Genomic DNA, 14,982 nt, shown 5'->3' on the forward strand with positions numbered 1-14,982 from the left:
TTCAAACATCTTTCGATCTATTATTTGTGCTCCAGGTGTCATTGGCATGGCGTTAACGTTCTCGGAGTTATTTCTCGACCACAGAAGAAGAGAACAAACACCGGTCTAGATAGGGTTCTGAAACAGACTACAAAAAATAAGCTATTTGCAATGAGATGTATCAGTAGACGACCCTTGTTTGAATTATATTGTATTAATTAACTACATCATCAAACTGAGGACATTGCGAGAGGAAAGTCCTGATTTAAATTGACTGCTTTCAATTGGGGTACTGAATTAAGTCGTCAAGGGACATTCCCAGTAGTGTAAGTAGCAACTCTTTTGTTGTCCCCCAAAGGGTGAGAACAGGGTGGAAGTCCCTCTACACAAGCAACTGTATCGCCTGATGTTGTTAAGTACTGTCTCAAAAAGATTGTACTCTTCTGCATAATTCGTGGAACAGGATACACCCAGTACTTTTTTTCCCTGTTAAAGGAATAATGCACATGACTTACATTATACACGATAGCGCAGTAAGAAGTAAGGCTTGGAAGTCTTGTTATGGGTTTGCGACACAGCTAAAAGCAACTTTTATGTTTTTATGTTTATGTTTACTTTTATGTTTAGACATAAACATAAGCATCAATAAATTCGGATTATAATGGTATTTGAGTTTCACTGCAGCCAGACATCCCTTGAATTTTTCTAGGAAGAAGGAAGAAGTCTCTGAATTGCAGGAATTTATTTGTGCGATACACGAATAATGGTAGATAGAATAGGACATTAACGCGCATGTCTTCCAAATGAATAAGGCCCACAGTAAGGTATCGTTCCGTTCAGTGTTAAATAATTACAATTTCAGTTACCATACGTCATTTTTATGATCTTTCATCATTTTTTTGACCTTTTTAAATTTCAAAAACACACTTTCCCAACAAAAAGTAATGATTCACAATCAATACTACACTGTTGTTTGCCAGCGAGCATACTCACATTTGGTTCAGCCAGGCCGACTGTTGTTATGATATCACCTGGAGTCAGCTTGTCTGTCTTAACCTTGTACTGGCATGAACTGAAGTCTCCAGATCCCTTTGGCCCTGGTGGACCAACTGATCCCGCAGGACCCGCGGGCCCTTGACTTCCATTAAATCCCGGTGGTCCAATGGGACCCGCCATCTTGCTAATGTTGTTGAGCTGAAAATTGTACACGTGACTCTTTAATTTTTGCAAGTAAATGTAATAAAGAAAAAAAAAATTGTCCACGTGCAGGAATAAATTAAAAAGAAACATTGCTTGGTCAAGCTACACCACTTAATTTTTGTATTGAATTTGAAATGATTATTAGTATTATTAGCATTTTAATATATTTAGCTAGATGTACTCAATTAGAAGGAGCGTCCCATCCCCGTCGATTACGCTCTCCTTGCATCATAATCACTGCACCACCACCATAAATCATCATCATCATCATCATCATCATCGTTACCCTTCTCTCTCTCTCTCTCTCTCTCTCTTTCTTTCTTTCTTTCTTTCTTTCTTTCTTTCTTTCTTTCTTTCTTTCTTTCTTTCTTTCTTTGTTCATACCTTCCTTTCATTAATTCATTAATTCGTTCAGTTGCTCTTTTATTACCTTGTCCATTAAGCTGGAACTTTCTTTCAAAGTCGTATTCATTTCTGTACACCCTTTATTCAGTTCATTCACGCGAATGGCAGTAGAGTTACTGGCATTCCATAAAGCAGCAATGTGACGAGAAAGCTGTTCCAGATGACTGGTGTGATCTGCGACTAACTTTCCCTAATTGCAAAAGGGATAAAAATTATATCAACAGTTTGTTAAATCCTCGTTATGAGCTTTTTGATTTTCGTTACGTTTAATTTTCTATACTGAATCAATACTTCGACCCTTGGCTTAGACAGATTTTAAAAATTTAACTACTGCTACCATGTATATGCCTCAAGATTTCAAAATGACCATAACTTGTTCGCCAATAATTAGACATTTGGGCATGGAGGAAGGAATTCAATGTTAACCCAACCGATTATAGCATACAAATCACCTGTTTAGTCAAGTTGACTTTTACTTTAATTAGCGTCTCCTCAAGTCCAATTTGCGTTGTGTTGACCGCCATCCAAACGCCGTCAAGTTCTTTTTGCGTGTGATTTGTTGCCGACCATAACTCAGTTAAATGTTGCCGAGTCTCTTCTTTTGCTTCCTGACGAGTAGCGTTCAACATGTTCTCGAGGTCCCCAATTTTCTTGAAGTGCAGTTGCTCCTTTAAATTTGATGACAAGAGAAATTACTACGTTTTAGGGCTGGGGGAATTCTTCTGTTTCGACGTCGCTTTTATAAGTATTCAGATTTTCCAATTGGCCCCAATTTAAAAACAAACAAGAAAACTGAGAGAGTCATAGATGCGGCCCCATCGTACGCCCCATGCGTCTTCACGAGATAACCAAAACCTTTGTAAAGATTTCCATAAACATCAGTCTTGTTGACAGAGTTATAGAAAAACAACTGAAAGTAACTACAGCCTTTTACAGTTTTTTTCTTTTATAACTGGTGTGAAATTTTACAACGTAAATCAATGGGTACAGTAATGTGTGAAGAAAGTGACAGACCTGCCATCGACAGGGGACACGATTACAGAGATGGACTTAACCATTCTCATCATCAATATCTAGCGAAGACAGCAATGGTGCCTCGCTGCCCTGATGTTTTCACGATGAACCTAGCTGACCTGAATCGTATCAATAGTTCCATTAAATACTCTGTACCAGCTATTTCATTAGACAGGGCCCCTCTGAATACCAACCTTGTTGCTGAATGCAAATGGCAAACAAGTTACCTGCTATCTTAAACAACATCCCTTGATTTTTGGCGGGAAATCGATGTCTTTATTACTTTTTGACTTATTAGACATTACACTTTAATTAACAAGAAACTGAAATACCTAGGAAGGAGCTGCTTTTTGATGAATTGGCAGAATGTCTGCACAGAACCACGTCCGAACTAACTAAAACGCAATTTCGTTAGTTTTTTTTTTTTAAAGGTGGGGAATGGGAAGCTTTATGCTTACATGAATGTGAGTCACAAAATTAATTGGCTTGTAGGGTCTAAGCAAAATTAAATTTGCAGGAGGGAAAAAAGCGGGCCGATGAAAATCAGTTTTCTGAATTGATTTAAATATTTATTAGAAAGCTATAAATAACGGAGAAACAACAACAACAACAACAGCATATTAAATGTGAATTAGGGAGAAAGCTATAGATGCATTTAAAAAGAACAGCCTCGGAAAGCAATTGTTAGGCTTAAGGTAAAATATGCTTCACGACTGAGCTTAGTTACCTTATTGGCCTGCAAATTCGTAGCTCGATTTCAGTAGCGCAAAGGTCTCAATTAAGTTACTTCTGCAGCTCTTATAGGAAGGAATGCTAACGAAACTATGGTATAGTATACCATAGAAATTACCTGTTTAGTCAAGTTGTCTTTTACTTTCATTAGCGTCTCCTCAAGTTCAATTTGCGTTGCGTTGACCGCCATCCAAACGCTGTCAAGTTCTTTTTGTGTGTGATTTGTTGCCGACCATAACTCAGTTAAATGTTGCCGAGTCTCTTCTTTTGCTTCCTGACGAGTAGCGTTCAACATGTTCTCGAGGTCCCTGATTTTCTTGAAGTGCAGGTGCTCCTTTAAATTTGATGACAAAGAGAAATTACTACGTTTCAGTAGGTAATCCTCTCAAATGCGAAAATATTTTAAAATGAAAATGAATTTTATTGATAACAAATAAATGTTTTAAATTGAAAGAGAAGAGGGTACTAGGAACAAAATATATAAAACTTGGACAAGATTAAAAAGGAAATTGTCCTTCAGTAGGGCTGGAGGAATTCTTCCTTTTCAAGGTCGCTTTTTTCAGTATTCAGATTTGTTGATTGGCCGTAATTTAAGAACGAACAAGAAAACTGAGTCAGAGACGAGCTTCAGCGCACGGCCCTATCCATCTTCACCAAATACACAAAATCTTTGTTAAGATTTCCATAAACATCATTGACAGATTTATGGAAAAACAAGTGAAAGTGACAAAAGCCTTTACAACCTGTATCAATGTGATTAGTGATCGATGTGTGAAGAACGGGATAGAGCTGCCATCGAGAATACGATTTGCAGAGATGAACTACATTCTCATGATCAAGAAGCAGTGTAGCAAGCCATGGTGCCTCGCCGCCTTATTACGAATTCATGATGAACGTAGGTGACCGGAATCGTATCAGTAGCTGGTTAACTTCCTCTAAATACTAACCTTGTTGCTCAATGCAAAGGTAAAACATCAACTGAAAAATTACCTTGATTTTAGGAAAAAATCGACATCTTTGTTACTATATTGCCTAACGTGGAATGCTTCATAAGAAGTACATCTAGGAAAGAACTGCTTCGTTATAAATTGGCAGAATGTTTCCACACAACACGTTTAAACTAACCAACATCAGTCCATTAATTGACTGAATCGTATCAATAGCTTCATTAAATTCTCGCGCTGTACTAGCTATTTCATTAGAAAGGGCCCCTCTGAATACCAACCTTGTTGCTGAATGCAAATATGAAACATGTTATTTGTTACCTTAAACAATATCCCTTAATTTTGGGGGGAATCGATGCCTTTATTACTTTTTATTTTTAACTTATTAGACATGACACCTTAAGCTATAAGAAACTGAAATATCTTGGAAGTAGCTGCTTTTTGTTGAATTAGCAGAATGTCTGCAGAAAACCACGTCCGAACTTCCTAGAACGTCAGTTCCTTAGTTTTATTTAAGGCGGGGAGGGGGGAAACTTCTTGCTTATATGAATGTAAGTCACAAAATTAAGTTGGCTTGAGGGAATAAAGCAGGCCGATGAAATAAGTTTTCTGCATTGATTAACATATTAGAACAGTATAAGTTATAAATGCATTTAAAAAGAACAGCCTAGGAATCCGAAAGCAATTGTTAGGCTAAAGGTAAAATAGGATTCACGACTGAGCTTTAAGTTACCTGCAAATTGCATTGGCCTGTTAATTCGTAGCTCGTTTTCAGTAAATGTCTTAATTAAGTTACTCAGTGCGGCTCGTATAGGAAAGAATAAATAAATGTTTTAATCTGAAAGAGAAGAGGGTACTAAGAACAAAATATATAAAACTTAGACAAGATTAAAAAGGAAATTGTCCTTTTAGGGCTGGAGGAATTCTTCCTTTTCAAGGTCGCTTTTTCAGTATTCAGATTTGCTGATTGGCACAAGAAAACTGAGTCAGAGACGAGCTTCAGCGCACGACCCTATCCATCTTCACCAAATACACAAAATCTTTGTTAAGATTTCCATAAACATCAGTCTCGTTGACAGAGTTATGGAAAAACGAGTGAAAGTGACAACAACCTTTACAACGTGTATCAATGGGATTGGCGATCGATGTGTGAAGAAAGCCATAGAGCTGCAACCGAGAACACAATTGTAGAGATGAACTACATTCTAGTGATCAAGAGCCAGTGTTAGTAGCGAGCAATGGTGTCTCGCCGCCTTAACGTATTCATGATGAAAGTTGCTGGCCTGAATCGTATCAATAGCTTGTTAAATCCTCTGAATACCAACCTTGGTGCTGAATGCAAATGTCAAACATCAACTGAAACATTACCTTGATTTTAGGAAAAAATCGACGTCTTTGTTACCATATGGCCTAATGTAAATTACTTCATAAGAAGCACATCTAGCTCAGAGGAAGGAACTGCTTCTTGGTGAATTGGCAGTATGTCTCCACCCATCACGTTTGAACTACCCGAAAGGTCAGTCTATTAATTGACTGAATCATGTCAATAGCTTCATTAAATCCTCTGTACCAGCTATTACATTAGAATTAGGGCCCCTCTGAATACCAACCTTGTCGCTGAATGCAAATGTGAAACAAGCTACCTGTTACCTTAAACAATATCCCTTCATTTTTTTGTTGGAAATCGATGTTTTTATTACTTTTTGACTTAGTAGACGTGCCAGTTAATTTATAAGAAACTGAAATATTTAGGAAGGAGCTGCTTCTTGATTAATTGTTTTTTTAAGGTGGGGAGGGGGGAGCTTTTTGTTTATACCACTAATTGAATGAAAGTCACAAAATTACTTGGCTTGTAGGGTCTAAGCAAACTAAAAATTGCAGGCAGGGAATAAAGCGGGCCAATGAAATCAGTTTTCGGCTTTGATTAACCTATTTATAAGAACGTTATCAATGCATTTAAAAAGAAAAGCCACGGAAAGGAATTGTTAGGGTAAAGGTAAAATAGAATTCACGACTGAGCTTAGTTACCTGCAAATTCGTAGCTGGTTTTCGATAGCGCAAAGGTCTTAATTAAGCTACTTCGATTCTAAGGCTCGTATAGGAAGGAATGCTAGCGAAACTATGGTATAGTACACCATAAAAATTACCTGTTTCGTCAAGTTGACTTTTACTTTCATAAGCGTCTCCTCAAGTTCAATTTGCGTTGCGTTAATCGTCATCCAAACTCTTTGAAGTTCTTTTTGAGTAAGATTTGCTGCCGCCGACCATAACTCAGTTAAATGTTGCTGAGTCACTTCTTTTGCTTCCTGACGAGTAGCGTTCAACATGTTCTCGAGGTCCCTGATTTTCTTGAAGTGCAGTTGCTCCTTTAAATTTGATGACAAAGAGAAATTGCTACATTTTAATACGTAATCCTTTCAAATGCTAACAGATTTTAAAATGAAAACAGAATTTTATTGATAATAAATAAATGTTTTAAACCGAAAGAGAAGAGGGTACCAAGAACATAATATACAATATAATATATACAATACTTATATAAGAAGTACATCTAGAAGGAACTGCTTCTTGATGAATTGGCAGAATGTCTCCACACAACACGTTTGAACTAACCGAAAGGTCAGTCTATTATTTTTTTTTTTTAAGGTGGGGTAGAGGTTGGGGAGGGGAGAGCTTGTTACATATAGATTAACACTGAGTTAGAAAGGTATACCGTATATACATTTAAAAAGAGCAAACATAGAGCTTGTGGCCTGTAATTATAAATTCTTAACTTGTTTATAATAACATAAAAAGACCTTATTAAGTTACTACTTCTCATTTGGGGAAGGAATGTTAGCCCAACTAATTATAGCATATAAATCACCTGTTTAGTTAAGTTGACTTTTACTTTCATTAGATTTTCCTCAAGTCCAGTTTGCGTTGCGTTAATTGCCATCCAAACGCTTTGAAGTTCTTTCTGCGTGGAATTTCCTGCCGACCATAGGACATTTAATTGTCGTGACACTTTTTTGGCATCCTGACGAGTAGAGTTCAACATGCTCTCGAGCTGCATGATTTTCTTGAGTTGCTGCTCCTTTAAATTTGGTGAAAAAGAGAACGCATTTGGTAAACATTACGATAATCTTTTCAATTGGTAACAGATTTTAAAATGCAAATGAATTACGTTAGATGAAGATTTCACAATGTTTTGGACTGTCCTGAAATCGAGACAGTGTAAACTTAATGCATAGATCTTGAAAAAATAAAGACAAAAAGTAACTGAAGAGAAAACTCGTCCTTCTTGTTCGATCCATAATCTACAGTCCGTCGCTTAACCTTCGTGACGTGCTGTTTGCGCAACTTAAGAACAAAAATCTCCGCTACAGCCAATAAATTGTTTTCGGCCTTTTCTTCAGTCAAAATTTTATGCTTGTTAATTTTTGTCAATTCAATTTCTTCCGTGGGAAATATACCTTAAACGGTAAACTCCTCCAAGATCAGTAAGAACTTGAGCAGTTTTCAACTAAGTGTCGAAAGTAATTTCGCGTTTGGTTTGAACACAACATGAAAAACTTCTCTATATATAATAACTTACTGCAACTTGACTTGTGTCGTTTGATATCTTTTCCTCTATTTTGACTCTGCCTTCGAGCCATTTAAAGCCATTCATAACCTTGAAGGAATATAAATGAAAAACTCAATTTATTAACTCAGAAATCCAAAAACAGTTTTTTCGCGCTCCGAGGGTGTCCGCTTACGAGAGCTCGGCAGTATCATAGTAGTTGGTATTTATACGTCTCAGGCGACGAGATCAAAACTGATAATCGAGTAAATCAATAAGGAGCCACATTACCTTGCTTGATAAGTTTGAAGTCTTTTCTGCCGTGGAATTGATTGCCATCCATACGTATTTCAAATCGTTCTCCTGAACGCGGAGTGTTGAGTTTGCTGCCATCTGACCATCAAATTGAGTCTTAAGAGTCTTAAGTTCACGTTGGGTGGTTTCCAAGCGTTCAGTAAGATCTTGGACTTTCTTTTCGATGCCTAGTGACACAAAGGTTAAAGACTGACTAACAAGATGAGAAAACATTTCACGGTTGCTGCAGTAACCCTCGGAACCTCGCTTTTTTGGCAATTTGATCAATTTTCGGACAATGTTTCAGCCGCTGAAATGTTTTTTTTCTTTTTACTAAATATACTATATAGCTAATACAATCTATTAGACAGTAAAAATGTCACCACTGCCTCGAAATGTTTGAGGGGATTCAACGTTCAAGTCAAGGTTTTTCGGTGAAGTGGGTTCTTCGAATATTTCTTACATACTCTCCTGTGCTGTTAACATCTTGATAATATGGTGTTTAAGTGTTTTTAATAATTGATCCTCTTCGTGTGACTGCTTTTTTCATGTAGTAGGTGTTGAATTGTGGCACAAAAAATTTATGGCAACTCCGCAAATTGTACTTAGCAACCTCTCTGTTAATAATGCATGTTAAAATGCTGGTGGGCGATGGCGATATTCTACGATTTCGCCATCTTCAGTCAAAATCCGGCTAGTACCGAATTCATTTTAGTTGGCGAGGTTTCGGAAAAAAAAAAGGAATAAATGTCTATTCCTGACTTGACGAAAGGATCGCTCCTAAAAGGTCACTAAGGAACGTCTTAAGGCCCCTAGATATATGCAGTAACGACCAGAAGGCACACATCATGCAGAGGGCAGAAGATATTAATTAAAGTTGTAGTACTTGAAGGAGGGTCTTTGCCAGTTCTCCGACAAACCCCAGCTATATATAAGCGTTTGCTTTAATTTTATCATACTAAATTTATTCTAAAGTTCTCGTTTTATATTAATCCGCTTACCGTGCAACCCTGCAGCACAATCTGCTGAGGTGGTTGAAGTGTTGCGAGATATCACCGGGAGCAAGACTAAAATCAAAGTGGCCGTAGCAATCAAGAAAGAAACAACAACAAGAGCGACCATAATACACATCAGTCGCTGATTCATTGCCTCTGACTGGCTGCTGGAACCTTTTTGCTTCTCAGAGGTCATTTGTTTAGTCGCAGAAGTGGTTTTGCTTTCTCCAACGACGTCTTCGTTAACCCCTTGGTACGCAGTTGGTTCTTTGGATTCCATCTCGAAGTAAATGTTTTCTGTTCCGGTTACCACCTTACTCATCGTTTATGCTGTTTTGGGTTGGTGCGTATGTTCTTCAACTTTCTGTTTCAGCCCGGCCTTAAACGTATTCACTGCGGACTGACACAATGACGAAACTGAAAGTGCCACATAACATAAGATCTCATGGTGACACGTGATGCTATTTACTAACCCGTCTGAACATGTAACAAGTGAAGAATTTTCTGATGTCAATGGTCAGTTCTCTTCAGTTACAAACTTGCCCTCTCCCTCATTTATTGTCATTTGTATTGTCATCAAGCGATCTTAAATTAATAGTTAAGAGATTTTCTTGTGAAGTGATATCTTATCCAAACACCTGTGAAATCTTATCCTTACAACTGTAATGAGTTCGTGCGTATGTTCTTCAACTTTCTATTTCGTATTCACTATGGATTGACCCAATGAGGAAACTGAAAGTGCCACATAGCACAACCATGGTGACGCGTAATGCTATTTAATAACCCGTGTGAACATGTACGATCGCGAAGTGAAGAATTTTCTGATGTTGATGGTCAGTTCCCTTCAGTTACAAACTCGTCCTCTCTGTTTTTCGTATTGTTATTTGTATTGTCATCTGTATTGTCACCAGACGATCTTAAATTTTTAGTTAAGATATTTTCTCGTGAAGTGATACCTTATCCTACCACCTGTGAAATGTATCCAGTGGACGCAAAATTTAATTGCAATGTGGAGTCTTACCGTCTTTACTAAGTCTCACCAGGTTTCAGCCAATCAGATAATTTTATTTTAAGACGATTCTGCCGGGCAGTAACATTATACCGTTAACGAGCCAATCGTGATGCTTTTTACTAACCCATCTGGACATGTGAAAAGTGAAGTATTTTCGGATGCCAACGGTCATTTCTCTCCTTTACTAACTTGTCTTCTGTGTCACATTTTTCATTTTTATTTCAATGAGAATGGATTTATGAAAACATATCCACAGCCCCCAAACAAAGGAACTCACTACTAAGATGTTTAACTCCGCGGTTCTCTTAAATATGAAACCGAATCTCCAATATCACTCTTTTTATATTTACTGAATCATGCTTGCAGCCCTGATCGCTCAGATGTTAATCCGATTTAGACATAGTCACTTTAATCATCATTTTTTTATTATTATTATAGGCAGCATCAAAACTTTTTTATTACGACTTCACAAATGTTATTGAAATGGGCGCCAATATCTAAGATGAACGCGTCGTTAAAAATTTAAACCTTGATTCGAAAGTACTGTAGTAGCTCAATACAGCAAGTTCTAAAGCAGTTTTCTCGAAGAGGCCCTTTCAGTAAGAAATTCAACCGCATCGAGACAAAACTATTTTCTTGTCCTAGTAATAAACATTACTACAAACTATCAAATTATATGATTCTGTCAATAATTTAAACGGCGCTATTTTCTTTGACCTTGGTAATACCCAACCACAGGCTGAGCGGTGTTTTTCCCCAGAAATTTCTCAAAACAGCTCTAACCCTTGCCATATCAACTTCTACTCATAAGAACTAGCGTTTAGGGCACGGATGTATTTCACGACGTACGAAATAAATTAAGTGATGTTTACAAATTCAGTGTTCCGTATTCGCAGCTCAATTAAGGAGGTCCATTTTATATCTAGTGTTGGGACCGGATCATTCTCGTGCCCAGAGCCCCAACGTTTTTTTTTTTTTTAAATTAATGAACAAGTGGCTCTGGGTCCATCCAAAAATATCTTTTTTTTCATTGGCTGTCGAAAACCTGATGCGCTATAAGGTGAAAAATGCTACGCTTCTGCGCATTTGTCTTTACTTCCTAATACTGAGCAGTACTGTGCAATAATAATACTGAGCAAGCGCAAAGGTAATTTATCCCACTGAGCGTGCGCTACCGGATGTCGTGAAATTCACGCCATCCGGTAACGGCTGTTATCAGGGCCTACGATCCAACCGCTGACCAGAAGATCGTAGGCTCTGGGAACGAGGATGGGACCGGATCGGTGCGTGAAGAAGACAAATATATAGCAACATGTTGAACTTACTGTATGTCAAAGAGTAATAACAATCAAAATGCAGATGCTCTTATTTTCATGTCGACTGTGATAAAAATTGTAATAAAAAAGGTAATTTAACATGGAGAGAATGGAATTTAAAAATTAAACGCATGCGCATGCGCATGCTTATCTGGTCAGTTTTTAAAGAGTTAGCGTTTCCAGGAGAAAAAAAAAACGGGAACGCCGGAAGGAGAGGGAAGGAAGAAATAGCGTACAGGCCAGTGTGTTACTCCTTTGTTCCTGACTGATGACGCAGAATAATTCCAATCAAACATCGACTTTAATTTTTAAAATTATACCTCGTCATCAGTCCGAGTCACTACGGAATTACATGAGATTTGAAAGTCCTGGAAATTAAAGCGCCCAACAAGAAATGTAGGGCAGACAAAAAGAGCACAATGGTCCGTAAGAATATGATATAATTGCATAACAAAACTGTAGACTGCCACTCAGGTGGCCTATAGAGTAAAATATGACATGCACACATTTAATGTGTATAATGTTTTGAAAATGTTCAAGTAAGCTCGTGCCAAAGTTTCTTACAACTGGCTTATTGAAATGCTTTGCGACTGTCTGGGCGTTTGACCAGCCACCCGCTTTGAGAATATCTTTCAAAGTGAGGCTGGTCTGCGAGGCATAGGAGGCTGATGCAGATTGTCCACTCTGATTGGTGAATTTAGTGACATCACTGATCCCTGCATCTTTGGGTACGGACTTGGATCACTTGGCTATGGTAGCATTTGAGACAACCTGGTGGAGCTTTACATAGCTGATGAATAGCTGTGAAGTAGAGCCTCTCATTGGTGTTTATATATATATATATTTAATGTATTACATATGTTTTTGTTTTTCTTTAGTCGAGCGTTTTTAGCAATGAGCCCCTGGCTCGGGAGACTAAGAGACCACGCCCCACGTTTCGACGTAAAATAAAGTTATACTTACTTATACTTTATTGTCTGTACTCTTACAGACAATAGCCATTCAGAGCGCGGACATTTTGACAGTTATTGTAAAAGATAAAATTTTACTCTAGTTAGAAATTTGTTATATGGTGTATTAAAATATAATGTACTAGAAACCAGTAAATGTTTTTAGATACCAAAATGTTCAGCAAGAGTAACATCTTGTTCATTTTATCCTCAAGATGGTCTAATCTGTATCTCCCTTGATTAGCTAAAATGATTCGAGACTCAACTATTGTTCGCAAATCCGTACTAAAAAAATCCAAAAATTGCAGCGACCACCCGGTTCCATGTGAGAGCGGTTTTTAATTGAGTATCGAAAGAGATTTTACATTTGGTTTGGATTTGCTTTTAACTACTCTACGGTTGGTTTACAAATTTATAAAGCATTTAGAAATCAACTGACAAACCAAAAATTGATCTTGCCACATGAGTGTTCGCACACTATTACTACTATTACGTTTTCGAAGAAGTTCAATGAGTTCACGATATCCTGAAAATGGTACAGACCCTTTAGCTATAATAGGAAGCTGATACATTAAATAAACGCCGCATAATCATTTAATTCAAGGCTCGACAAGGCTATCTTATCAGAGCAACCAAACACCGCCTTCTAGAAAAGTTTGGTCACGATGTGGACGAAGATCTTTCGACGTTTTATTTCCGAAGTGCAAACTAGGATCATGATTTTCACTGATTGTTATTTTGTCGGCCAGTTTTAAGACAACGCTTCGGTCTTTAGTTGCAAATCACAATGTTTTGAAGTACAGAACCGGTCAATCGTCCTGTCTCCTTTACGTGAAACATCCTTATGAGTAAATATAGGGTTTAGTGGCAAATTGCCGATATTGGAAATTGCATGCCTAGTTTGCTTAATGTAATGAAAATTTTCCTCACTACCCGCCTCGGTTAGCTTTCGCTACTTACTGGTAACCATATAATAAAGATTGATCAGTCAATTGATTGATTGATTGACAGTGTGACAACTTAACGGAAACTGGCTACAGACTATGAGCAGTAATTAACTTGCTGTCAGGGCGCGTTTTGTGATGCCGGACAAAGTAGTAGTCTCAAGATTTACTCATGCATTCATGCCACCGCTACTGAGTTGTACTTTTTTTTTCGTGGTGATTATTTTGTCCATATTTTACCGAGCAAAAGCTTGCATTTTTCGATCTCGGGTGCTTGCTGGAGATGAAAATGGTTTTAACTGAAGGTCGACTTAACTGAAGAGGAAAAAAGAGACAGATTATCCCTACTTTGTTTCCTTTGATCGGTAATATTCGCATATTTTAAGCAGTAACAGAATACGTGTAGTAACACGAAAAGTATTGCAATAAGATAGATACTTTTTAAAAGCAACTGGGAGGTGTCATAAAACATCTCTACAAATGCCAAATGGCAAATGCCTTTTTTTTTCTTTTAATGGTAACCCTATCTTTGTGGAGTTTGTTCAAAGATGAAGACGTACAGTAAATTAACCCTTTTAGTGAGGAAAGCATGCACAGTATGGAAATGTAATCAGAATTCTATTTCGGCGGGGTAAAAACTATAAGTACCTGTGAAAAAAAAAAAGGCTCGGAGGCCTTATCACAACTTATGTGTACAGTAAACTCGACCCTATTCACTAGACTTAGATTTCCCTGTGGTCCCAACTCTGCGTGCTCCGAATGTTTTTTGTATTAATTGATCCTGTTTGTAAATATGACTTGATATCTAAGGAAAGCTTTATGGCTGAACACTGGTTAGTTGTTTAAAAATAAAAAGGAGCGGTAAAATTCTTGATGACAATAATCTTTACAGTCATTATGAAGTCTTTATAATCCAATTTTTTTTGGATGGACACTCCCAGTAGTGAACGAAACAACCCATCGTAACGGCTCCCGTATTAAGGGAGTCTTTACATGTACACTTATAGGTTCTCTTTCCGTCTGCAGCAATAGTGCTTGTGAGCGTAACAACTCTAGCATCGTTGGTTCCACAGTTGGCACCGAGAATTTTCTTACCCTGTCGTATAAAATGAAAGCATAATTAATTCGCATTAGCAAAATATCAAGGAGGGAACTCAAGAGAAAAATCAGTAACCAACAGTAAATGTTAATTATAAAGAGAAGCAATGTTATACATTGCAGTACACTAATGCAATTGTAAAGCATGCTTTATATCCGCGGACTATGAATGAAATCATTACTGTCTTTTCCTAGGATGACTAATGCTTGTAGTGCGCATAAGCTAAAGTTAACGCCAGTTTCCTGAATCATTTCTCTTGACACTGTTGACACTAGAATCGATCGAAATTTACAAGAGGAACACTTTACTGTCAGTTCAATATTACTGCAAGCCTTCGACTTTAACAGGCTCTGGTGCGAGCCCAGAATCCGCACCATCTGGAACACAATATCCAGAAAATGGATAAATATCTGTGTAAGTCGATTTGAATGGTTTGCCATGTCCCTCGTAAATATTACTGAGACCTAAAGTTAGATTCTAGTACCAAAATTTATCAATACTAGATTTGCTTTCAAGATTCCAAGTACTAAGAAGAGATATATGCCAGGAAGCTT

General features: G+C 37.6%; 2 protein-coding genes and 1 long non-coding RNA gene across 6 annotated transcripts in view; all 3 read right to left on the minus strand.

The window, feature by feature from the left end:
- LOC146455906 (uncharacterized) overlaps positions 1–14,982 on the minus strand; it is a 54,428-nt gene that overhangs the window by 34,208 nt on the left and 5,238 nt on the right. The window contains exon 6 of one of the 2 annotated variants that reach the window (XM_085093723.1): positions 14,254–14,425. The exons of the other annotated variant lie outside the window; for it this stretch is intronic. The gene's annotated coding sequence lies outside the window, so the exon portion shown is untranslated. Of the gene's footprint in view, positions 1–14,253; positions 14,426–14,982 lie in introns of those variants that run through there. 2 annotated transcript variants of the gene reach the window in all.
- The window catches only part of LOC146455909 (uncharacterized), a 48,841-nt gene that overhangs the window by 5,288 nt on the left and 28,571 nt on the right, over positions 1–14,982 (minus strand). The gene's annotated exons all lie outside the window — the stretch shown is intronic.
- Positions 6–9,870, minus strand: LOC146455910 (uncharacterized). Of its 3 annotated transcripts, XM_085093705.1 has the most exons (10): positions 9,114–9,861; positions 8,110–8,300; positions 7,852–7,929; positions 7,141–7,350; positions 6,422–6,640; positions 3,449–3,664; positions 2,037–2,252; positions 1,610–1,774; positions 973–1,173; positions 6–465 (listed from the first exon to the last, which is right to left on the minus strand). In XM_085093705.1, exons 1-10 carry the CDS (start codon positions 9,427–9,429, stop codon positions 277–279), a joined length of 2,001 nt encoding a protein of 666 aa, XP_084949831.1. In that variant the 5' UTR covers positions 9,430–9,861; the 3' UTR covers positions 6–276. The 3 variants fall into 3 exon arrangements, with proteins under 3 accessions (XP_084949831.1, XP_084949833.1, XP_084949832.1); XM_085093707.1 differs by lacking the exon at positions 2,037–2,252 and having other exon boundaries at positions 9,114–9,870; XM_085093706.1 differs by lacking the exon at positions 1,610–1,774 and having other exon boundaries at positions 9,114–9,867.

The sequence above is a fragment of the Pavona decussata genome, unplaced genomic scaffold (assembly GCF_977016875.1).
Source record: "Pavona decussata unplaced genomic scaffold, jaPavDecu1.1 SCAFFOLD_266, whole genome shotgun sequence".
NCBI lineage: Eukaryota > Metazoa > Cnidaria > Anthozoa > Scleractinia > Agariciidae > Pavona > Pavona decussata.

What these genes read in the sequence shown, in the direction of transcription:
- LOC146455910 (XM_085093705.1), bottom strand. Translation starts at nt 9,429, where the DNA reads ATGAGTAAGGTGGTAACCGGAACAGAAAACATTTACTTCGAGATGGAA. An exon ending in TTGTGCTGCAGGGTTGCACG is followed by an intron (nt 8,301 to 9,113) that starts GTAAGCGGATTA and finishes TTGTGTCACTAG; the next exon opens with GCATCGAAAAGAAAGTCCAA. An exon ending in TCGGCCTGGCTGAACCAAAT is followed by an intron (nt 466 to 972) that starts GTGAGTATGCTC and finishes TTCCTTTAACAG; the next exon opens with GGAAAAAAAGTACTGGGTGT.